Source organism: Lissotriton vulgaris, chromosome 5 (assembly GCF_964263255.1).
Source record: "Lissotriton vulgaris chromosome 5, aLisVul1.2, whole genome shotgun sequence".
NCBI classification, from domain to species: domain Eukaryota; kingdom Metazoa; phylum Chordata; class Amphibia; order Caudata; family Salamandridae; genus Lissotriton; species Lissotriton vulgaris.
In genome coordinates, this window is record NC_141693.1 from 815,516,772 (window position 1) to 815,542,970 (window position 26,199).

Below are 26,199 nucleotides of genomic sequence, written 5' to 3' on the forward strand. Positions count from 1 at the left end.
TGCCTCAGATTGTGTTGTCGTTATAGAAAACTTCAAAAATGTGCCCTTACACACTCACATATGAGTCAAACTGCTAAAACTTGACGCAGAAAAAAAGTGTTATTAATTATTCACATAGACGAAACCTAATGCATTTACCAATGCTTGTTATTGGCGTTCACCCTCTGAATTCCAGTACCACTATACTGTTCCAGCTGCCTCTGTCGTTTTTGGGAGGTGGGGCGGAGGGGATTATTATGAGCTGGCCTGGCACTCAAATGCTCCCCTCCACCGATCGCCCCCTCATCCCCCTCCACTTCTGGTATGTGCAGCAAGAGACACTAGTTTCTCGGGAACGTAAATGAGAACAAGACTTGCACAACATACATACTTCTGTTACATTTCCAGAGTACTTCATCTCAGTTCTTCTCCTGTAGCACATATTTGGTTTCACAACCCCAGACTACGTCAGTTGATCGTGTCCATGTGTGCAGACCCACAAATCCCACGGGGAAAGATTAGTGCTGGCAAAGCTCAAATAACACATAGTTTCTGCTTTTCCCGCAAACACTCATCAATCTTGTGTTGTTTTAGCTACATAACTCAAGGGATTGCTACAAAACCGCCGAGCCTATATAAACCACTGACCATAAGCAACAGAGGAGCACTTCGGCTAAAACAGTTCTAACTCTGGAAGAAACTGTTTGTCTGGATCATGGTGAGTCACATTTAAATCTTTTTCTCGCTAATTAAAAGGTAGATCTGTGACCTTAATGAGATTTTACTAAGGCTCTATTAGTACCATGTTAAATATAAACCATGTTAAATATAAACCATGTTAAATATAAACCATGTTAAATATAGTACCAGCATGTTATGTTACTTGTTTTTGTGCCCTAAGTGCGGCAGCGAAAATCATTGGTTATCCTCTGTCTACAGAGGCAGAATTCAAGCATTGACAAAATAGGATTTCCAGATGCAATTAAGGAGCGAAATAAAGCATCCTTAAGTTAGGTAATAAGGAGTAAACAGCACATTAGTGCACATTTTTACAACATCCCAGTTTGCACATTCGGCATAAGTGTTCTGTAATGTACTTACGTTTCAATGACTTTGCTTGGGAATGTTTTGTGTATGCAGATATCTGATAGAAAAGGCCCTCTCCTTAATAGCCTTAATAAACTGTGGTAGAATATAATGAATACATGAGTATTTTTTTAAAACAACGCAGTGAGAAAAGCCATTTAAGAAAAATAAGAAAGACAACCAGAATGAGGTGACTCAGTCACAAACTCATAAGCCATTTCAGTGGCATTTAAAGTAGGCTACTACTAGCTGGAAGGAGAAGCGAAAATATCCCTTGTTATGAAACGTCTAGGTTACAAAACATGCTCTTTTCTAGATCTAACTAGAGACGGATTTAGCTAACTGGCCTCAGTTTGCATGCCATTCATAATGTATTTCAGCTCAAAGCACACCGAGAGGAGGGGACTGGGTAGCCACCTTCATTATTACTGTTTTCTTCACAGTCAGTTGCATTTTTGCATTAACCCAGCCATTATTTGTCTAGGTTGTCAGCAAGCGAGAGACAGGGGGTTTTGCATGCTTAGCTTTCACTCGGAGAAGAGACAGGCACCAAGAGGCAAACTAATGCTCTCCTGTGATGCTTGTTGCACACTCAACTCTTGGTCCCATTGCTGAGGTGCATGTTTACTGCAATGACTGGTGCTGTCCCACCATGAGATGTCCTGTGTCTTTTGTTTGTAATTCAGGCTTCTTCTCTGTCCACACGTCTTTGTTATCATTTCACCTCAGCTCACATTGGTCTAGGAACAACTACTATCTCACAATCGCCAGTACATAAGTAATACCTTCCTCATCATTACCAGCACATCCAGTAGTACTACTCTTACAACCAAACATCACCATTATCATGATTACCCTTACCACCACTACTTCCATTGCACAACCACTACCACCATTGCCACACCACCACCACTGTGACTGCAGAGTGCAGAGTGAGTGTGCAGAGTAGTGAGTGCAGAGTACAGAGTAATGAGTGCAGAGTGAGATTAGTGAGTGCAGAGTAGTGAGTGCAGAGTGTGAGTGCAGAGTGCAGAGTGTGAGTGCAGAGTGTGAGTGCAGAGTGTGAGTGCAGAGTGAGTGTGCAGAGTGCAGAGTTGTGAGTGCAGAGTGAGTGTGCAGAGTGCAGAGTTGTGAGTGAAGAGTGAGTGTGCAGAGTGCAGAGTGCAGAGTGTAGAGTGAGTGTGCAGAGTGTAGAGTGAGTGTGTAGAGTGCAGAGTGAGTGTGCAGAGTGCAGAGGTAGAGTGAGTGTGCAGAGTGCAGAGTGAGTGTGCAGAGTGTAAAGTGAGTGTGCAGAGTGCAGAGTGAGTGTGCAGAGTGCAGAGTGTAGAATGCAGAGTTAGTGTGCAGAGTGCAGAGTGTAGAGTGAGTGTGCAGAGTGCAGAGTAAGTGTGCAGAGTGCAGAGTGTAGAGTGAGTGTGCAGGGTGCAGAGTGAAGAGTTGTGAGTGCAGGTGGCAGAGTGCAGGGTGTGAGTGCAGAGTGTGAGTGCAGAGTGTGAGTGCAGAGTGTGAGTGCAGAGTGCAGAGTGTGAGTGCAGAGTGTGAGTGCAGAGTGTGAGTGTAGAGTGAGTGTGCAGAGTGCAGAGTTGTGAGTGCAGAGTGAGTGTGCAGAGTGCAGAGTTGTGAGTGTGCAGAGTGCAGAGTGTAGAGTGAGTGTGCAGAGTGCAGAGTGTAGAGTGAGTGTGCAGAGTGCAGAGTGAGTGTTCAGAGTGCAGAGGTAGAGTGAGTGTGCAGAGTGCAGAGTGAGTGTGCAGAGTGCAGAGTGTAGAGTCAGAGTGCAGAGTTAGTGTGCAGAGTGCAGAGTGTAAAGTGAGTGTGCAGAGTGCAGAGCTGTGAGTGCATATTGCAGAGTGTAGAGTGAGAGTGCAGAGTGTGAGTGCAGAGTGCAGAGTGTGAGTGCAGAGTGTGAGTGCAGAGTGTGAGTGCAGAGTGTGAGTGTGCAGAGTGAGTGTGCAGAGTGCAGAGTTGTGAGTGCAGAGTGAGTGTGCAGAGTGCAGAGTGAGTGTGCAGAGGGCAGAGTGCAGAGTGTAGAGTGGGTGTGCAGAGTGCAGAGTGTAGTGAGAGTGTGCAGAGTGCAGAGTGAGTGTGCAGAGTGCAGAGGTAGAGTGAGTGTGCAGAGTGCAGAGTGAGTGTGCAGAGTGCAGAGTGTAAAGTGAGTGTGCAGAGTGCAGAGTGAGTGTGCAGAGTGCAGAGTGCAGCGTGTGAGTGCAGAGTGTGAGTGCAGAGTGCAGAGTGTGAGCGCAGAGTGTGAGTGCAGAGTGCAGAGTGTGAGTGCAGAGTGTGAGTGCAGAGTGTGAGTGCAGAGTGTGAGTGCAGAGTGTGAGTGCAGAGTGAGTGTGCAGAGTGCAGAGTTGTGAGTGCAGAGTGAGTGTGCAGAGTGCAGAGTTGTGAGTTCAGAGTGAGTGTGCAGAGTGCAGAGTGCAGAGTAAGTGTGCAGAGTGCAGAGTGTAGAGTGAGTGTGCAGAGTGCAGAGTGAGTGTGCAGAGTGCAGAGTGTAGAGTGAGTGTGCAGAGTGCAGAGGTGTGAGTGCAAAGTGAAGAGTGTAGAGTGAGTGTGCAGAGTGCAGAGTGTAGAGTGAGTGTGCAGAGTGCAGAGTGAGTATGCAGAGTGCAGAGTGTAGAGTGAGTGTGCAGAGTGCAGAGTGAAGAGTTGTGAGTGCAGAGTGTAGAGTGAGTGTGCAGAGTTGTGAGTGCAGAGTGGTGAGTGCAGAGTGGTGAGTGCTGAGTGCCTGTTCCAGAGAGAGCAGGGTATTCTTGTGCGCTTACACAGTGCACTGACACACAGGAGCTAAAACAAAGAACAGCTGAACATGTGGGAGCCTCATTGAGCCAGCAGGCCCTCTGTGAAGGGAGCAGCAAGGATGGGATGCCTCAAACCAATCAAGCGCAGCTACTCACAACCTACTGTATGATTACATAGGTCTTTTCGCATTACGCAGGGTGAGCAGTGTGTGAGTGTGTAGGGTGAGCAGTGTGTGAGCGTGCAGGATGAGCAGTGTGTGAGCGTGCAGGGTTAACAGTGTGTGAGCGTGCAGGGTGAACATTGTGTGAGCGTGTAGGGTGAGCAGTGTGTGAGCGTGTAGGGTGAGCAGTGTGTGAGTGTGTAGGGTGAGCAGTGTGTGAGTGTGTAGGGTGAGCAGTGTGTGAGTGTGCAGGGTGAGCAGTGTGTGAGTGTGCAGGGTGAGCAGTGTGTGAGCGTGTAGGGTGAGCAGTGTGAGTGTGCAGGGTTAACAGTGTGTGAGTGTGCAGGGTGAACAGTGTGAGTGTGCAGGGTGAACAGTGCGTGAGTGTGCAGGGTGAACAATTCCAATCCAAACCACATAATTGCATTACACACCACATGCATACACTCCATAACACATGGCTAAAAGACATTGCCATTTACAATGCCATTAGCTCTAACTCAAATAAATCCGAGCCCTATTGCATTTCCAATGCTGGTTCCTCTTTCTATGAGTGATGCATTTTGAAGCACACATAGAGTAAAGGGCCTCAGGGTATTGTTTTTGTACAGAAAAGTTTTCTTTCTTGCACAAAAGCAATCCTACTTGCAATGCAGGCACACTTGCTTCATAGTGCAATATAGAGTTCCTGTGCTGACTCTAGGCAGCACATTGATAAGTGCTGGGAAAAGGAAGGAATGCGCTGTATTGTGAGAAATGGAGTGCATTCCTGCCCTTTCCCTGTAACGCAGCACAGCACAGTGCAGGCATTACATTTTGATAAATATGACCTTGTGTGTTTGACATTGTTATGTCATAAAAAGTCTAATATGAGCATTTAAATGACACATTGATATATGTAGTAACTCTTCTGCGAAACTCTCTATATTCAAAAACCTTAATTCCATAAATCTGGCCAGTGATACAATGCTAGAACCCATTTATAGGTCCACAGGGCATGTGGGAGTTGAGGATTTTTACTCCTGATGTCCCGTGCCCCAACTTACTACGGATCACAAGCAACTATGCCACGTCCCTTTCAGCACTTAAGTAAATTATAAACTGTTACAATTTCAGCAAAAACACAGTCAAGTTAAAAGCATCAAATCAAATAAAAAGCTTGGATATTCGATGGCATAACTTGAATCTGAGGAACAGCGTAGTCCAAGAAGTTCAACGCTCCCTCGTGGGACCTAAGGGGGGGGGGGTGAAAGGGGGGACATGGGCTAACAACTCAACATGTGGGCAGCATCAGCAATAAATTATTATTGTCTGTCTAAATACTTACTTTTGTGATAAAAGAAGTGTTTTATATACCCTAACAACATTCATAATCAATTACACAGTCCCCTCTGAGGTCGGTGCTCTAATGTCTCTTTCGGCAGTTCCCTGGGTCCCACTCCCTCGTCGCTCCAAGCCATTCTTGCTCCAAAGCCACGGTTATGCCTAATTGATTATAGACAGCATCCAGGGTAAGATCCACTAGTTGTTTGAGTCTCAAGAAACCACTCTGACTCTATTTTAAAGTAATCACTGCAGCACTAACTAGCAAGCAAGTTCCCATGGCCCGACTTGCCTGAAATCAGACTCCCCCGCACATACACGTCTACATCCAGAGTCCCTGAGCGTGCCCCATCCATGGACACCTGGTGCATTAGCAGCTGAATCAGGTGAATTCACTGCAAGGGGCTTAGGGGGGCTGTTCTCAGCAGGTGCAGAGTTCCTCACACACAGCTGAGTGACCGAAGCGACTGGAGGTTCCTTGCGGCTTCTCCTTGCAGGGTAAGTGTCTGGCCCTTCCCACAGTGGGACCTCACTTCTCTAGCGGGCAGTGTTGATCAGGTCGCATGTCTTGTTGTGACTCCAAAGTTGAGAGCCCACTCTTACAGGTCACAGGAGTGACTATAGTTCACACCTGGATGCCAGCCACAGTGATGTGTGTATCAAAGGTCATCCCCATTTCCTTCTTGAGACGAGCACAGGCACTTTCCTGGTGAAATGTCACTGAATTAAAGAGCACCCTTTAAAGTTTACATGGAAAGTCTGTCTCTTCCCTCTCCAGTGTGTGTGCCATCAGCTTACACAAATGCAGCAATATACAAATATGTGTGGGGGGATTCCTCTACCTCCTCTCCTAGTTTTTCACCATTGAGGCCAGTGTCTCCAAAAATGGAACCCAGAATCTTCTATGTATTGTACCATTCACAGGCACACATACTCCGGGCGCATGTATACACCATACACACACTGCACAGCTCTGTATCCTTCATGTACTGTACCACTCATAGGCACACATACACCCAGCACTTACATTTATCATGCAGCACTGCACAGTACTGCATCATCCCTGTATTGTATGCCCCCCCAGGATTTTGCAGGTTTGGGTGCCAAATTTTGAGGCCGAAGCAAGCTAAATTTGCAACAAAAAAAAAACAAAATGCATGGTGTGTTTGCAGTGGCCAAAAAATGTGCCTGCCACAGAAATACTGCAAGGCCTTTCCCTTTCATTACTGCACAGTGGCAGCCCATGCAGGTAAGCGCGGTGGGGTGGGGCGGGGCGGGGGTGAGGGGTGTAAGTGACAAACAACAGAATAGGGAAAATAAATAATTAAATACAACCACTTACCTTGCACTCACTGCTTTGCCGGCGATGCGGCAAGCGCAAGGTAAGTGGTTTTATTTATATATTTTATTTTCCCTATTCTGTTGTTTGTCATGTCCACCCCCTCCTTGCCCCATCCTGTTTATCTTCACGGCCTGCAACTGTTGCTGGACACTGTGCTGTGTCACAAACTGTAACCTTTCAGAGTCTCCAGCAGCACACCACATTGAATCAGAGGATGTCTGATGCCAAAGAGAGCAGGTTACAATATGAAACGTTCTCCTTTTGTCATCAGACAACCTGCTTTCCATGATGTGAGCAGGGCAGCAGGGGCTGTGCAGCACTTAACACCAAACCGATGTAGGTCAAGGATGAGTTGAGCACACAGCAGCTGAACTTTAGAATGAGTGAGCCTGCAGCCCTCACTTCAGTGACAGGTTAAAAAGCACCTGCTTACTCCTACAGATGACTAAATACTGTGCTGCCCCCACTGCATTTGTGCTGCTTAACTACTGGTGAAGCAGTGACCTTCCACCACTATAAGGGTAGTGCTTTGGGTGCCTCTCTCGGTCCAAAAAGACAGCACAAAAATGTGAGACAGGCTTATGTCATGGCGCATGTGCATAATCCATGTTTTCCTATGGCAACAAAAATCAGCATTAGGGATACAGACATCAGCACAATTGGGGCACTCGGGGGATCGTTGCACGTCCATTATCATGCAAAGGACTTTTTCATCCCAACAAAGCTCTTGCATTATATTTATTTGTAGTCTTTTTAGGCGCACAGACTCAGGATGTTAGTGAGCTGTACAGTAGGGTGTAGCATGGTGCGAGTGTTCATGCAGGAGCTACAGTGAAAGAGCCACGTATAACAATCATTCCCCTCTTCCTAACATTTTTGATAAATATCTAACTTTTCGTTTTCAGAAATACCTTTTGGGATTTTCTCTTCTTTTAATTATCTCAGATTTGGGATGTGATGCGGCTTGCTATGGAGAGAAGGTGCAGCCTGGTGCTAAAGGTAGGAACTAAACACCTTATCTTACTAATTAACATATATATTTGTTTTAAAATGGTGGACTTCCAACATAAACATTAATCAAACGTGGTAAGATGTCCCTTTTGCACAATCTTGCAATATCCTACCTGGACACCCTTAAGTAGATGCTGCCAGCTTTCAGAACCTCATTTTAACTTTTGCGTGTTTACTTTCTTGGAAATTACATATTGCAGTTGTAAGATAAAATATTTGCTTGACTGCCAAATGTTGTCGCTTTTTAAGGCTGGCTTAAGACAGCTTAACATAAAGAAGGGTTTGGGTCAAACCCATAAGACATTGAGAGTAGTGGATGTCAGTCGTGATCAATGCCATTTTATGGATTCTTCATTTCCAGCAGCACTGATTAACGCATTGCGTATCGCCGCTGATGGAGAGCAGTTAATCTGTTGGTCAGGCGCTGCAGGAAAACGAGCTGTGAATGGCATAGGTGGTCTTATTTTTAGGTCGAGCCTAGAGTCAGCGCACAAGCTCTGCTCTGGTGAAGATCTGCTGTAGGTCAGGGGGTGCGGAAAGCCCCGCCCATATTTTTCATTGGCTTGTGTCTTTGTCTTTCGTAAATGCTGCAGTCACATTCGTTTATAGGCTTGTTAGTCCCTCCTTATCACAGCCTTGTCATCATTTGTATCCTCCCATGGCTACTGGCCCCTTTACTTTGAGTGTTACATGGTACATGTTATTTAGACTATGAGCACTATTTTCTTTAATGAGGTTATCGTACTGCCCTCTGTACTTTCCCCTCCCTCCCGTTGTCTGTGCCTCTTCACCCCCTCCCCTGCCTGTACTCCCCCTGTCCATGCCTTCTCGCCCTCTTCTTCCCCACCTGCATTCCCCTTGTCTGTACCTCCTCCCCTCACCCTCCCACTCTCCTATTGTCTGTGCCTTCTCCCGCCTCACTACCGTTGTTCATACCTCCACCACCTTCCTCCCGTTGTCCATGATGACTACAATTTGTAATGCAAAAGGTCTCGCGTAAATGCGAGTTCTATTGCATTGCAAATGCTTGTTAGAATATATATCTTTCCAGTGACTACTCCCCATCCTCTCCCCTTGTTTAATACAACTGCTGCATATGTAAAGCGCTGCAATGCCTGCTTGGGGGTCGAGTGCGTGCTTTATAAAACTGGTACAGTGGCGAGCGGGAGAGTGCTCCTTCACAGCTATGACCGGTAGCAAGATTGGGAGCCGCAGCACCCTTTTTCATTGAGCCTCCCTCGCTAAGATAACAACAGAGGGCCCGATTCACAGAATGAATTTAAGGCTCAATCCTAAACTTACTACTGTTTTGGTATTCACAGATTGCACTTACTACTTTTGGTAATCACAGAATGAACTTACTACTTTTGACATTCACAGAATGCACTTACTACTTTTGGTATTCACAGAATGAACTTACTCATTTTGGTATTCACAGAAGTTAGGACTCCTAACTTTAGGACTCCTAAATGCCTTCTGTGAATATCGAAAGTCCTAAAATTACGATTTTTCTCAATTTAGTAGTAGTAAAGTTAGGACTACTAACTTTAGGACTTCTAAATGCCTTCTATGAATACCGAAAGTCTTAAAATTAGGATTTTTCTCAATTTAGTAGTAGTAAAGTTAGGACTCCTAACTTTAGGACTCCTAAATGCCTTCTGTGAATACCAAAAGTCCTAAAATTATGATTTTTCTCAATTTAGTAGTAGTAAAGTTAAGACTCCTAACTTTAGGACTCCTAAATGCCTTCTGTGAATACCGAAAGTCCTAAAATTACGATTTTTCTCAATTTAGTAGTAGTAAAGTTAGTGCCATCCCTGAATAAGAAAGGAAAACGTCCCTGTCCCGGGCAGCCCGAGAAACGTGGTCTCCGCCGCGACATGTGTGCCCCCAAAGAGATCGCCGCCTAAAGACTCAAGCCAGCGGTAATTGGCCCAGCTCCACGATTCATCGATCGCGTGGAGCCCTGCCTGACGAGCGCTATCGAGAACCAAAAACAACCGAAGCCGAGCGCTACTTCGCGCCAAAATCGGGAGCTCACCCCGGATGCGTGAGACTTGGCACGCGGCCGCCGAAGTAGATCGCGACTGAAGAAAGAAAGTCGGGAGCCCACCCCGATCTTACCTGGAAGCTGCAGCAACTCAAGAAGGTGAGAGGCAGTGAAGAAGCCCTGCCGCCTCTAAGACCGGCTGCCGGTGAGTCCTTGGAAAGGAATCAGCCTCAAGAGAATGAGTGGAGGAAGTCTTGTGTGATCTGAGAGTTTAGTAACGTCGGCCATCTTGGAATCAGGCCGCTATCAGGACATCCCCTATGTGCGGATTGCAAGCGGCCATTTTAAGGCCAAGCAGTGTAAGACATTAAGAAATAAACATCGGTACATGCAAAACAAGTATTGGCGAAGACAAGAGGCAAGCAAACAAGCATTAATACATGCAAAACAAGCACTGGCAAAGGCAATAAGCAAGCAAACAAGCATTGATAAATGCAAAACAAGCACTGGCAAAAGCAAGAAGCAAACAAACAAGCATTGGCAATGACCAAACAAGCATTGGCAAAGGCCAGAAGCAAGAGAACAAACATTGGTACATGCAAAAATAAGCCTTGGCAAAAGCAATAAACGAACAAACATAATAAGCATTTGCCAGAAACAAGCACACAGGCAGTGGAAAAGAGCAGCAAGTGAGTGTCATTGATACACCTGCACGGACATGTCGAGTCCTCCAACAAACAGAGATGCACCAGCTGCGACTGGGGCGTCACATCTGCACCCCCGGAGCCTCTGGCCCTGATAGCTGGTGGGAGCATGGGCACCAGATGGCAGGAATGGCTCGAGGACTTTAAGGATTACATCGAAGGATCAAAAGTCACGAGGGACAGAGATAAACTGATTGCACTACGCAATCTAGTGGGAAAAGAAGTCTGCAAGGTGATTAAAGAGTTGCCAACGGACGATAAAGGTACATATGACAAAGTGCGAGATGCGTTAAACAGAAAGTTCGTACACAAAAGAAATGTGGATTATGAGAGATATGTATTCCACCAAGCCCGTCAAGACAAGGATGAAATGATGAGCACATTCATATCTAGGCTGCGCCGACCGTCTCAGTTTTGCAACTTTGACGCATTCTCAACGGAGGATGCCATCCGACTGAGAGTCTTGAGGGTTGTCCTTCAGAGACACTGCGAAGGCGGCTGTTAAGGAAAAGCCACAATCTCAATGAAATAGAGGAGATGACCAGAGTGCATGATCAAGCGGAGGAACATGCCAAAAGTATGGAGACGGGGCGTAGCGAAAGAAGAGAACAAGCACATAGGGTGCAAGACCACAACACTCGCAGAAGATCAAGAGAATGACAGAGAAACCAATCGATGGCCATCATAGATGTGGCAATTGTGTAGCGTGCTCCAGCACAATTGAAGGCAACGAATTTGAACACCAGGGGGTTAAATGGAAGCATTCCGGTTTTTCCAATTGCAAAACTAAAAATGTCATTTATGTCATCCAGTGTCCATGCCCAAAGATTTATATTGGGAAAACAAACCAGCAAGTCAATCTCCGCATAAGCCAGCACAGGTCCAGGATTAGAAAAAAAGTACTCACGGCTCCCATGGTTGATCATTTCATTGATAAATCTCACACAGAATTGGAATTCAAATGGTCAGTACTTTTTACAAATGGTACAGCACAGCGCCCGGCTGACATCGACAAGGTGCTACTCCAAAAGGAAGCATACCTGATTCTCAAATTTAATAGCACACTGACAGGTCTTAACAGCATGTCTGAATTATCAAGAATCTGGCTGATGTTTCCGACAATAGCTCATTTCTGAAGTCATTTACCCCTGATTCGCCTTGCGTCAATCTTCTTTCTACATATAAATAAGGTGGACCCCCTCCTTTCCAGTAATATTGAGCCCCAAAACAATGGCTCACCTCATTTTTGCCTTCTCATTGGGTGTGATTTATATTTTTGAAAACTTCCCTGCAATTGCAAATAGGCTTTATTTTAACTTGGCGCACTAAGCATCGGACATGGGACTACAAATCCCAAAATGCAATGGGACGCTGACCATCCTTGACTTAAAACCCATCCAAGATGGCCCCACGTAACGCCAGGCATTCGTCTAGAAGCCTCGCACTGTGGACATCAACTGTCCTCGGACAGGTAAGAAGCAGCTGCCTTTCTTGGCTTGCACGCATCTAAAACCAACCGTTCCCGGTCCCGGAATTAATTTCCTTTTTCGTTCCCTTATACAGTGCGCCTCGCATACGGAGCTCAATTCAAGCACTCCCTTTACGATACCTGGGCCGCAACGACACACGCCGCCAACCCAGGTAGGCTTCTGTCCACCCAAATTAAATCATGTACATAAGTTCTGGCAACTCTGAGCCTATGTGACAGTCATTCTAATTTTATAGGTCGGAGAACTTCTTCGCAAATCATTTCAGACGGGAAACCCTTTTTCTCCCACAAATATAAGACGCAAGGTACGGGGCTTTTTCCGAAATAATGTGACATATTTTTTTCGGTGAGGTTTATATGACCATACTAGCCTCTGTTTTCATCTAACAGGTCTTAAAGATACACAACCTCGATCTCCACCCTCTAAGAGGCGCCGGACGGTGCACATAGAGGTAGGCTTTCACTTATAACATGCCTCCCCATTCTTTTGAGAAAACGAGAATGTATTTTTCTGAAACTCTTAAAACAACACATGCTTTATCCATTTTAGAATCAAACCTTTGAAGTGCCGCCCCCTGTCCTATGATCAGTTCTTAGGATCCTGATAATTACAGGTACCCCCCCCCTTTTTTTTCACAACCTCATGAATCACACCTATTCATGTGAGTCTTGGCTTTCAATATTGTTCCATTCTTTCTCTTACACAGACAACTCACAAAGCCCTGATGAGGGTTCGAACACGTTTGATTCGAACCTGAAACGCGTCGGCACTCCGCAAGAGCGCATCAAAACATTAAATGTGCCTATGCTAATGAATGAACGTTGTATAAGCTCTTGCTCTTTCACTTCGCTTTGGTTGTCTCAAAACAGGAATTTATTTGTAACCATATATCACTAAATGTGTTAATATTTCTGTCCTGTGTATTTACGTATTTCATGAATTGTTGTTTTTCATAATTGTTTACATTTGTATAATTATTGTGTTGATTGTATTGGTATATCTTTTTCTTGTTCTTAAAATTTTCAAAAAACATAAAAATTATGAGTAGTGGGTATAAATAAAAGTACCTATACATGTGCCATTGAGTTACACTTGTACCCTCTTTTTGAATCAATTCCATTCTATGAGGTGTGGGCAGTCTCTATTTTTCTGCATTATATTACGGTCCAGCCCCCCTCAGTCCCGCCTAGGACCTGACTCCTTCTGTTTGCAATTGTGTTTCCTGCATCTCTGAATGTGTTTTTATGCGTCACGTGCCTTGTTTTTACACCGCTGAATGTAGGTTCTGCATCATGTGTTTTCCTTCCCTACACCTCTGAATGTGTTGTGATGCATCATGTGTAATGTGCTTATACCCCTACAGGTATTGTGATACCTAGGTGGTTGTTCTTGCTAGTACAGGTGGTGCTAGTGAGGTCCTGGTTCCCTACGTGACATTCTCCTAAGGTGGTTAGGGTTGCGTAGGTGGTACTTATCTCTAACCAGTGGTTACTGATTGTGTGCTTTATGTTCTATTTTATTATTACTATATGTGCTATGTGCTAATTATTATTCCTACAAGTGCTAATTCTACCAAGTACTAAGTCTGAAAGTGCATATTCCTGACAGTGGTCCATGTGGCCCTGTCTAGTACATATCCCCTGTAAAGTCCTGGTTTTGATAAGAAATCGATTTAGAGCTGTTGGGGAGATGAAAGACGAATTCTCATCTGGAAGAGTTTGATTCTTGATGGTTTGAGAGGAAATTGTTGCTTGACTCAGGATAGATTTTGGCCTGACATACAGTAGATTACAATTAGACTGAGGGCATATTTATGTTGGATGAGGAGTTACAGATTCGAGCTGCCAAAAAAAAAGGATGGATCCTGAAATACATTTTGGGTGGTTTTGTGTTTGAGTGGCTTGTTCAGGGTGTATTGGTGGGGGGAGCAGATGACAGGGTGGGGTTGATTATCTTAGGATGCGGGTAGCAAGTTAGACTGAAGTATTGCAGATTTATGCTGGATGTTGTGGATATCAACAGTTGGCTGGACTGTTTGAATAGTTGAATAGAGAGGACAAATGGAGGGCAGATGGATGTGTACGTTATCGCTGATGTAGAGATGAGGTCCATTCGGGCTTGAATCTTGGGTGTTCTGAATACAAACTTGTCTAGACAGGCACGTCTAGGCTGAACAGGAACAGTTGTGACTGTGGGGGGCATATTCATTAAGTTTATGCTAGGACTGTCGATTAACATTGGACAGTAATGGGTTGGTTCAGGATGGTGTGTTGGCTTGGACTGAGGCTGGACTGTGAGGGCATATATAGAGAAAAGAAGTATTCCATCAGATAGTCATACTGCGGGCCAGAAGAATAGATTTAGAGTAAGGAGGACCCACACTGGTTAGAGGCGGCAGACCCGAGAGCAGAGGACGGCCCGGGACCAGGGTTCGATTCCCGGCGCGGCAGGTTTCTGGACCAGGGTCAGCGGACTCGATAATTCTCTCGCCTCAGTGCCCACTCTGATCAGCGATCACGCTCGGCAACTCTGGGCATTAGCTTGCCTCATCTTCACTAACGGCCCCACCAGACCGCCGGGGATGCCTGGTCTCACCCTGGAGATACCCATTAAGGGACCATCTCTCAGGGAAGCCAGGAAGGGTTTCGCAGCGGTCGAAGCGCCTTGGGACCCTACGGGTAAGTAGTGCGCTATATAAATGCCTATACATTTACATTTACATTTACATACTTGCTGAATACCACCACCACCAATACCACCAATGCTTCCACCACCACTACCACCAGTACCACCACCACCAATATCAATATCACCACCTTGGCACCTCTCGCTCGCTAGTAATAGAAGGGGCACTGTACGAGGCCCGAGTTGCAACCTAAACCATCTCTCCCTCCCTCCCTCCATGCCTGCCATAAAGCACAGTCTGCCGTGCACCAGGAGGTGAAGCTAGGGCCCTCCTACAGATGGAGTGTTTTTTATTAGGCCAAAGATAGCAATGACATTACGCAATGTCACACTGCACACTCAAATCATGGAGTTGATAGGAACTAGTCCACCCAACCTTCCGATCTTCCTCCTGAGCCGGAACAGTGTAATCACAGAGCGAAAGGTGTCGGAGCGCCTTGTTAGTGTTTTTGCTCGGATCATATGTAACTCTCACTTCACACTTTGTGTCTGTGTAATTCACAACACTTACCCATCTTCTTCACTTCACCATTTATCACAACTTTGAAGACGTCACAGGCCGGTCTCTTCCTCTGATGTTTACAATCTAACAAGCAGTCAAGAAGGCCCTTTATTGCAATGCTATAGGTCTAGCATTTGCGAGAGTTTAAGCTATTAGTATTGCAAATGACAATGCCTTTTATTTACGTTTTAAAACCCAAAACATAAGTAAAAGGCATTGTCATTTACAATGCCAATAGCTCAAACTCGCGTGAATTCGAGACCAATTGCATTGCAAATGTTTGTTCCTATAGGTATTCACATAGTGGTAACACTTACTTAAAGCATCACATACGTTATCACAGGTGTGCCTTTGGGAAGGTTACCTTCTGTCAGCCACACAGCAATGCAGTAATTGTGGACTTTCAGTTTTCATTTCTTTTTCATTTATATAATAAAAACGGATAACTTTTTAGTGAGGGAATATCTTTTTATTCAGGAAGTTACTATGGTTCTATTTTTATTGAGACAATCTCCTGATATTATGAAGTTTTCTTTCATGAAAGCTCTTCAGAGAAGCTAAACATTGATAAAGACTCCTAATACTGCAGAGCAGGTCTAAATGGTAAAGTACACTGCTACTTATCCACTTCAGTAAGTGACAACAAAGATGGACTTAGCACCCAGAAAAAGCATGACAGAACCTATCTCAGTTGTAGGCCTTCAGTAAGGATACCTTAAAGAAGGCCCAAAACATTCTGATAAATGCTGTCCTTTCATTTTTTATTTTGTCATTTTTATTTTAACAGTTAAATATTGATCCATTTTTGCTGAGAATAATAATCTGCATTTGGTATTTTTGTTTAGCAATTAGCATCATCCAAGCTGTTCCCTCATTTGCATGAGGGTGTGGCCACTGTCAGTGCACCCCCTGATAGAAGGCCTCCCTAGGGGAAAGGGATTCCTATGGACCCCCAGAAATCCCCTTACAGGTGGGTGCAGCAACTCACTGCACATACTTGAGAGATAATTAAGTAATGTCTGGTGCTAGTTTTAAATCATAAAAACGCTTGGAGTGTTAATGTGCATAAAGAAGAGCGTTGCTTGTATAATATAGGTGACAGAATTTTTATTTCATATAAAATAGCCCAGCTGTTTATTGTAGCTATTGAAGAGATCTGTTTTTAACCATAGCTGACAAGCTATAATTCCGATAAAGTAACAAAGTGACTTTAATTGCCCCATGCAAACAACTATCCATAGTCTGCATTGGAACTCAATATTTCATAATTCTAAGGTTGTTAAAATGGACTTTGGTATTACTAACAATTATAAAGTGTGTTAAAAATGCAGTTTGTAAGATGACCTGTATCTTCAGTGGTGAAACATGCAGTGATCTACAAGTCACAAATTCCAAATCGAGGTCTTCTGGGCTAAATAAATTAAGCAGTATTAACAGAGATCAGCCATTACTATTACCCAAATTAAAGTGGTTACTATCAACCCATTACATGGGATAATAGTAGCACCTGTTATTTACAGAGCCTAGAATCAAGAGAATTGTGGTCTGAAGCACTATATAAAAAGGTATTGTGGCCTATAGAGTTAGGCATTATTCATGCAATTAGACACATAAAATGCCATACCTCACATTCCCACACAACACACAAAGATCTACATATCTCAAAGAAAGAGCTTGAGAAAGTCAGCAAACAGTTTGAAGTCTTGGTTTATCTCTTAGCAATTTATGAAGTAAAAAGTTCTGCCTATAGTCATCTGGTGGACAGTTCTACCAAAAGATAAATTGTGAGGATCCAAATAAGCTCTGTTTGGCCACCAACACTTAGTACCAGACTAGAAATTACTCAAACAAAATAGAATTTTGACAGACATCGGCTCCCACACCATTCGCTGGAGAGGGAAAACAGAGCCCCATATAGCCCTTGCATGCTGCTCCTCCTCCCAACATTCAAACAAACCTGCATGTGCAAGCACCGCTGCATCTGTTGTTATGTCGGCACACTGCACAAGGACACTGAGGGGATCATTCTCTGGGGCTTGGTCACAGTCTGGTTCCATATAACTAGTAGCTGTTGGAATCTTAATCCACCCAGTCCCCACTCACTATGAGTTCTGCATTACCATCAAGTTCATAATGTAACATGGGGAGCTTGAAGGTTGCAGATTAACATCTTGTTGCCAGCCAAGGTTTTTACCAGTCTACTGTCTATAAAATTTGTACTTCTAGGTTGCTTTTTGTGCGTTGGCTTGTGGGTGTGTTTATGTACACACACTTATATGGGAATCATTATGTTTATGTAAAAGGATCATAGAAGATATTATGCCATTTCAGGACTTTTATCTCTTTGTGTAAGACTTCTCTAAAGAAGAGCATTGTGCATCCAGACTGACAACCAATAGGATCGCGCTTGTCTTCACTGATGAAGGGTTTCAGGGTTTCACGGCTGCGTATCCATGTTTCCTATCCAAGACCCCCAGATTACCTCCAACCGCCCCATATCATATCAAACTCCTTAAGGCAGCCCGTACAGCTGTAAACTGCCCTTTCTGCTTCCATATATGAGCCCATGCCTAGAATCCATTGTTGTTTTGTTGGCAGCTCTTGCCTGCCCTAATGCATAGCAATGTCCTTCTTCGCCAGCATGAGGCCTAATTTACAGAGCAGCGTTGAGGGAGTCCACATCTAGGATTGTTTCTTGTTCCCTGAAAATGGCAGCCCAGTACCAAGCAACCACAAGACATTCCCAAAGGGTATGTAGAAATGTGCCATCCCCCACCTCACATCACAAGCAATATGGGCATGAAATCATGCCCATTTCGTATGAATTGCTTCCATTGTAGTAGTTCCTTTATAGGATTTTTAGCTGGAATAGTCTGAACTTGGGCTCAATCACTACTTCTCGGGTTGCATGAGGTCCACCTCCCACATCTTCCGTGAGGCACAAGTCTCTCTACTAGGTTGCCCTGAGTTTCACCAGGATGTCAAGCTCGCTGTTCAATATGGTCGATATATCAGGGAAAACAAAAAAAATGTTGAGAATGAATATAGAACACACTGGATTCTATATAGTCTACCCAGCCGGATAGACAATTTTAATGCACATAAATAAGTCATCTGTCCGAGGACAGTTGCAATATCCAGTCGAATACAGTCCTGTATCCAAAACAATACACAAAGGTGTGACAATGTGATAGGTGACAATTTAAACACATAAATCAAAAAAGGAGAACAAAACAAAATATAAAACAGTCAGGCGAAACAGAAAGGAAGCTTGCTCATAGGTATACATAATGCGACAAGCTAAATAAGTAACCACAGACGTAACACATTGAGGATGCAATTATTCGTGTGTACGCTGTTTTTAGAGGTCAATGACGTTTCGATCCCTATCTATAGATAACTGGGATCATCATCAGGACATGAATTACTGTAGGTCTGAGATATCACTATTGCATGCAAACCAACATTATTGAAGAACTGGGGGAAAAAATAAAGGGGAAAGAAGGGAAGAAGAGAAGAAACATGGAAGAATTAACACTTGAGAAATATCGTTGCATGTTTTTAGTCATACTTTTCATATCCACACTCAACTGAGAGAATTGGAAAAATTCCAAAAAGAATCCGAAATTAATTACTGACTCATGTACACACTTGTGAGGGGGGCGAGAGGGAGTCAGAACCAGGTGTGGCTATTTGCAAGTGAGTGAGCCAGGGAGCAGCAGCCCAGTATGGGGAGAATGCACTATGTGCAAGGGGGGAATTACAGTGTGTGATCTAGCCACGGGGGACATTGGGCACTACCAGTAGTACATAGGAACCCATGCAGTGTCTGGGGTCATAACATGCTGGACTCCCATAAACCAAAGGATGCACATTTTAAGAATGAATTACACGAGAAGGATGCAGTGAGATCGGACGGACAAGCCGAGAACTAATATAAGGAGACACAAGGTCACAGTGAATTAAACAATTGATAACCGCAAATTTACCTATTATTTTGAGGCACACAGACAAGGTATTCCGTGAATCGGAGTGAAATAGCTGTAGCGGTCCCTGAGGTTGGCCGGGTTCTGGGGAATTAAAAATGATTATAAATTTGTGGACAGAACCAACGTGCGGTGAATAGGAGGGCAAGAGTAAGGAATAATACCTGATGAGGAATTTACGGGTCCTGGCGGGTTGCCGGTGACCTGAGGAGGCAAAAACCGGGAATGTAGCAACTTCCATAGTGAGGCGAACCTAGTATCACAGAATAAAGAACCAACCACATACCTTGAATTGGACAATTGCCGGACGGCACCAGTGGGCGGGGGATCTGGGGGCACTTGAATGGTGCCACGTATCAAAGGAATCGGCAGCAGGGATCGGTAAATACCGTTATCCATAGTAGCCTTGCACGGTGGCTAAGGATAGACTAAAGGACGTGGGGAATAGAGGGCCTATAAACCCATGTATCTAAAAGGAATAGGAAGCGTGCTCGTAATGGAAGCTCCGTAGTGGCATGTTAGGGGCCATCTTGGGTGTGGGTCGCTGTAGGGAAGGTGTGGATTACCATGCGGGGACAAGGCAACATGGATGGCTAGTGGCTAGTAAATCAAAGGGATTTCTACAGTGGAGTCATGGCTGGTACGGGAAGTGTATTAGAATTGGGAAATCTTATGTAGCAAGTCGGCGGCCATCTTGAGTGTGGGTCGCACACAAGACAATGAAGTTAACACAGTGATACCTGTTGTTGCCAGTCGTAGGCTAGCAATGGTGCCGGTCACAGTAGAGAATTTAAGACTACACAGTTACAACAACAGTGGCAATTAGTGAATTATTCAAAATATTTACAGTGAGGTTGCTAGCTAGTAGGAAACTTAGTGCATAATAACAGATTTCATAACCCAATGGAGACAAATAATACCAACTAAACATTGTCCAGGAAGGCACCAGTCACAGTTTTTCGTGGTTTTACAAAAGGGTAGTCCAGTCCTCGGTCCTGTTGAGGCCATATTTCATACTCTGAGTGCGCAGAATCCACTTTAGCTCCTCTTTGTTCAACAGGCTCGCAATATCAGCTCCCCTTGGGGGTGGTTTGATCTGGTTAATGATTGTCCATTTGATGTCATTCTCATCATGTCCATGATATGAGAAATGTTCAACCAGGGGTGCGTTCGGCGTTTTGCAGCGGACACGGCTTCGGTGTTCGCATATCCTGGTTTGTGCTTTCTGGGTTGTTTGACCTATGTAAATTTTCTTAAACGGACATTGTATCACATAAATTACATTGCAAGAATTACAATTTATGAAGCTATTTGACTTAATATTTACATCATTAAAGCTGAAATCTTGTCCCTCAATGACAAACTCACACACACTACTATTACCACACGTTTTATATCCCATCAAAGGAGCAAAACCCCAAAGTTCAGTCAAAGTGGGTGATTATTTGGTAATGGGGAGAGCTGCCCTGACCAGATGGTCCTTTATATTGCGTTTTTTTTTAAAGCAAACAATGGGCGGTCAATGGTCAGAGTACCTGCATTAAGTACAGTCCAATGTTTTAGGATAGATTTACGTATGGCATTTGATACTGGTGAAAAGGTGGTAACACATACCATGCGTTTCTAGTCTGTCATGGATTTAGGAGTGAGTATTACTTCCCGTGGGCAGTACCTACGCTCTTTTGTGAACATTCCTTACCTGTCGCTTGGGGTAGCCACGGGCATGTAGCTTAGATGAAAGTATGGATGCCTCCTGAAAGTAATCTTTCTTATGGTAACAATTCCTCCTCAGTTGTAAGAATTGTGAGTAAGGAAGTGAGTCACAGAGTGCCCGGGGGTGATTGCTGTCGTATTTTAGTAATGTGTTTCTTTCTGTGGGTTTGCGGTATAACTTAGTGAAAAGTTCGTTGTTGTCATGGTAAATGGTGAGGTCCAAGAACGCTATGGATGATCTGTTGTGAGTAAGTGTGAAACTGAGGCCCTGGCAGTTGTTATTAAGCCAATGAATGAACTGGGAAAGGCTGTTTTCTGTGGAATGCCAAATTAAAAAAAATATATCATCAATGTAGAGCTTCCACAAAGAAATGACAGCAAAAAATGGCTTAGTATGGGTGAGAATTCTATAAGTTTCCAGATGGTCCATATACAGAATCGCTACGTTTGGAGCAAAAACTGCGCCCATTGAGGTGCCCTTTACCTGCTGATAAAATTCAGTTGCGAAGGAAAACAAATTTCTGGTAAGACATACTTCCAGTAACTTTAGTATGAAAATTGTAGGGACATTATGTTGACGTGGTCTGCTGTCTAGTACTTTCTCAATGACCAACATTGCTTCCACCTGTGGTATATTGGTGTAGAGAGATTCTACGTCTAATGTACACAAGATGTCAGATTCAGTGTCAAAAGGATGGTGCTCCACCAGATTGATCATGGGCATGCTGTCCTTCACGTAACAATCCATGAGTGGTACATAATCTTTTATGAAATAGTTTGAGACTATGGGGCGTCAAGGAGGTGTGGTTTCATTTTTATGGATTTTTGGTAGGGTTTAAATTACTGGGGTACGGGGGGACTCAGTGTTAAGAAATATAAATTCCTTTTGGCTAAGGAAACCTTGGTCTTTACCGTCCGTGGGTATTTGCAGGAGATCAGTCGTGGGATTTGTGGGAAACCTACAATAATGATCTGTGTTGGTGAGTTGGCGTAAGATTTCACATTTGTATGTGTCAATTTCCTGTAGGGCAATTCCTCCGCCTTTGTCGGCTGACTTAATTATAAGTGAGTTGTTGTTCTTTAATGTATCAGTGACTTTTTCTCCTTGAGTGAGATGTTGTGTGGAATAAAGCGTCTGGTATTCTCAAGGGAGGATAAATCTTTAAGTATAATTTTTTCAAATGTGACCACCTCACTCGGGATCATGTTGCCACTTGGGAAGAAGGTGGAGGGTGGACAAAATGGTGTGTTGCCGGAGACCATGGGGGAGGGGTTTTGTGAGAAAAATGCATGCAGACATATGCGTCTGAAGAAACGGAGCAGTTCAGTTTGGAGCTTAAGAAAATTGGGTTTGACAGTGGGTACGAAGGACAATCCCTTGCTTAGTAAGGATAGTTGAGAGGAGGAAAGAATATGTTTAGAAAGTTTGAAAATGGGAATTGTTTGAGGCATGTTGTAATTCCTTACCACTGGTAAAATCGCCGGCGTGTTTGACGTTTGCCTGGGGGATTGTACCATTGTCGCTGGCCACGACCTCGATTCTGATTCTGATTCTCCCCTCGGCCTCTGCCTAAAAAGGTTTGGTTCAAAGGACTGGTCGATGGGCCAGGGGCTTTCCCCTGGTCGGAACTTTCTTAGGATTCAGCAGAGGTATCGGAAAAACCCACTAAGTTGTTGCGCCTGTTGAATCTACCCCAAGGCCTGGTATTTTGAGGATTTGAGTAGGTGCGATTGCTATAGTAGTCTTTCTGTAAGTAAGGGTAAGTTCTTTCTACCACGCATGAATTAAAATCCTTCTTGACTTTGACTGATTTTTTACTCTGTTCCAGCCTATAGAACTCTTTAATTGTTTTTTCTACCCGTTCAAGTAGTTTTTTGCCCTTGGTAACTGAGCTCATCTCTCTTGTTTCTCAATGTCAAGTATTTCTTGATCTAGGATTTTCAAAGCTTCTGTGGCTGCATCAATGCCTAAAAACATCCAGTGTCTAGAGCAAGTTGAACCTATATAGCTGAGGCTGTTAATATATTTGGGATTATCAGTGAAAACTCCTGTGATGTTGCGCACCTGGAGGCCCACAGGTATCACGTTTGCTTTTAAATAATCAGTGAGCATACATATCATGAGTTGTAATCTTACAATCTTTTTCTTGTTTTTTTCTAATTGTTCACTAAGGGGTATAGTGGCTATACCTCCGGCTTCTGTGGAATCTGTGAAAAGTGAAGGACCTTTAAGTATTTTTTTGATGTAGTCATCAGTGTAGAGGGGTGCAAGATCTGACATAATCCTTAGTGGGGAAAATAAAGGTAACAGGAGGTACCCACTGGAAACCAGGGGAAAGGAGTTAGCCAACCCATGCAATCCTGCGATTGCGCTCAATATGCTTATTTAGAGACAAGGGAACCCTAAAAGGTAGGCAAGGACCTAGGGTAACCATTTTTTATATTAAACTGTGGTCCTTGTTTAAAAAAAAATTGAGAATGAATATAGAACACACTGGATTCTATATAGTCTACACAGCTGGATAGACAATTTTAATGCAAAGAAATAAGTTATCTGTCCGACAACATTTGCAATATCCAGTCGGATACAGTCCTGTATCCAAAACAATACACACAGGTGTGACAAGGTGATAGGTGACAATTTAAACACATAAATCAAAAAAGGAGAACAAAACTAAATATGAAACAGTCAGGTTCTGTGCCACTCACTACCTGGTCATCCTGCAACAACATGAAACCACTGCACCCTTCATTACCACTATCAACTCCTTTACCACCCTGACTTTCTTCCACTCCCAGAGATGCCATACTTTGCTACTCTTCAGAGGTTCCATCTCTCTCCATTGACCAAAACCACATGCTACTGATGGACTTCTCAGAAGAAGATTCTCCATGTAGTGGGATCCATGTCAGGTGTCGCCATTAGGCCACGTATATTGTGAAGGCTACTGGTTCATCTCCTGTTGTTTCCCAATTATGTGTATGATGTTTAGTTAGTGCTTGGATGTTACCGTTGCTACAGTTAGACAAAAAATCCCCAACTGGTTCCCCCTTCCCACATTTTCAATATGTGAGCTCACAATTACCCACTTCCCCAACTTCAGAAAGGTCTGTCGCCCACCTATTTCCCTCCCTGCTGCCAGTTTTAGTCTACACCGATGACTTGGACCAACAAGTATAGAAAAAACAACAAACAACAAGACGAATTCAAGCAACACGATTGGGGGATAGCCTTGGACCTTCTCCAAATGAAGGATACAGACTCTAGAGAAGTCTTTCGCATTCCTACTGTAGTCACTGCTATCAAATCAATATTGAGCATTGTACATAAATACACTCCACCTTGAAGCAAAGCGAGAGAGGAAGAGTCTGTCCTCAGTAAAACACTGTGCTGTAAAACAGGAAAATAACTTTCCACATAGAATTAACATCTGAAGCTGATACCATCAATGGAAAATACCTATCATAAATTGTTATTGGAAGTTACTGTGACAAAACATAACCATCCGATAGCAAAGTATAACAATATTTTCTAGGAAAATTATTCCCTGATACAGCAACTATAAAAATCACAACTTGCACTGGCTTTGATATTGCAGCTCATGTACACTATGGTAGAGCAACAGTTATTGAAGATTATTACATGACTGGACCATTGCCTTGTAAAAGTACTAAGCCATAGAATGGGTCCACCCGGTTTTCGAGTATGTGTCCTCCAAATACATCAAAACTATACATTTTACAGTGCGAGAAAATAACTTGCTTCACAAGTTATCATACCAGACAGTTATTTAACCATGGGCGGAATTAGCAAATTCGCGAAACGTGAATTTGCGCAAATTCGTACTTGCGATTCGCAAAAATCCAATAAATTCCGCAAGCTTTCGAATTTTTTTTTTTGCGGGTTCGTGAGTGTTTTTTTACCAGTTCGGGAACGAGAACTTGCGCATGCGGTCGCAACGGTCGTGAACATGTTGTTTCCACTTAACCAGCCTGCTCGCGATGCCTTTTCCCTGTTTTGGGTCGAAATGACGTGTTCGCGTTCGCAATTTCCTGTTTCAGGTCGCAATGACGTGTTCGCGATTGCGGCGTCGCTTGACCAGCTTCCAAAATCTCACAGCGCTCGCAAACAGGGAGGAAAACTCATCAGCGAACGCAGAATCATGGTAAGTCAATACAGCGCACGCGAGATTGTATTTTTGAAGTGCGAACAAGAAAAACAAATCTGCCAACTTGCGAATTGCGGATTTTTGGGCAATTTCACGCAATTCGCGGATCGCAAAATTGCCAACAATTCGTAAATTCCGCTAGCGGAACAAATTTTCCGCCCATACTTACAGTTATTGTCACCTGTACTTCCCGTGTCAAAGAATACTGCCTTCATCCTTCGCCGTCCACACTTTCCCAGAACTCACTGTTCACAAATTGAAGATTTTCATCAAATCACATCCCCTCTGTAAATAGAACTCAGATATATCCAGGTGGTATTGAATATCTGTGTACCACACACCACACAGTTGATGATTCTGAGTAAATGTTTAAAATTATGCTCATGTTATCAACCACTGCAGGTGTATTCACAGATCTTCACAAGAAAATACAGTTTGTTAGATCCACAAGGGTTAGGTTGTAAGTGACAATGTCAGTGGTAGTAAGGCAAGGATAGTCAATGCAATTTCTACTGTGATCTTCACAAATATTATATATGAGGTTTGTGATGAGCACAATAGGAGTATGCATTTATGTACGATTAGGTGTCATGCAAAAATTCCAAGGTTATACAAAACCCAGATCAGGTTCTTGTAGTAGTTGTGTGAGGAGCTGATTCCAAAGTCAAATAACTAGTGGCAGGGGTGTTACATAGGTGGCATGGGTTTCTAGTACATGCAAGAGAAATAAGCCTCCCTGTCCTCCAGCTGGATAGTGAAAGACAGCCATAATTTGAGTGCAGTAGACCCATCATACACAAGTGCTCAAGTGCAACTGCACCATATAGCACAATGATAGCTGCACTTCTCGTATAAGCTACTATAGATCATTGCAGAGGCACACAAGGATAAGGCTGTCTTGGGATCTCAGTAGTGGACAGAAATATCAGCAAGCTTTGTTGTATACCCGTGAGTGCTACTGGGCTGGGGATGCTGCTTGTCTGAAATAGGCATGTGAGATGCATAGGCAAAGCAGTATTTTTGTCTTCTGAGATCAAACTTAAGTTATACTTATTTGGAATGAGGTGCATTTGTAGACCTAAATTCAAGTGTCAGCATTTCATTATTGGAGGACACTGCTAGTCAGGAATGAGATGCAATGGCAGGACTGAACATGTATTTCATGAACAACAAAACTAAGGGTGCTGCCAAATAGCCAGAATTGAGGTGCATCACTTGGAATTGAGTTAGATTGTAGCACAGATGAAATATTAAATGTTTTTTCAGGTCAGGGATAAGGTACTCTGTTAGAGGTTTACACAAATCTTATCAGTGGGATAG

General features: G+C 43.7%; 1 protein-coding gene across 1 annotated transcript in view; it reads left to right on the forward strand.

The window, feature by feature from the left end:
* The first annotated feature begins 640 nt into the window (after window positions 1-640).
* The window catches only part of LOC147711625 (beta-microseminoprotein-like), a 124,256-nt gene continuing 98,697 nt past the window's right edge, over window positions 641-26,199 (forward strand). Inside the window, exons 1-2 of the mRNA XM_086922298.1 lie at window positions 641-697; window positions 7,535-7,628. Coding sequence (XP_086778424.1) covers window positions 695-697; window positions 7,535-7,628 — 97 coding nt within the window. The 5' untranslated portion in view covers window positions 641-694. The remainder of the gene's footprint in view (window positions 698-7,534; window positions 7,629-26,199) is intronic.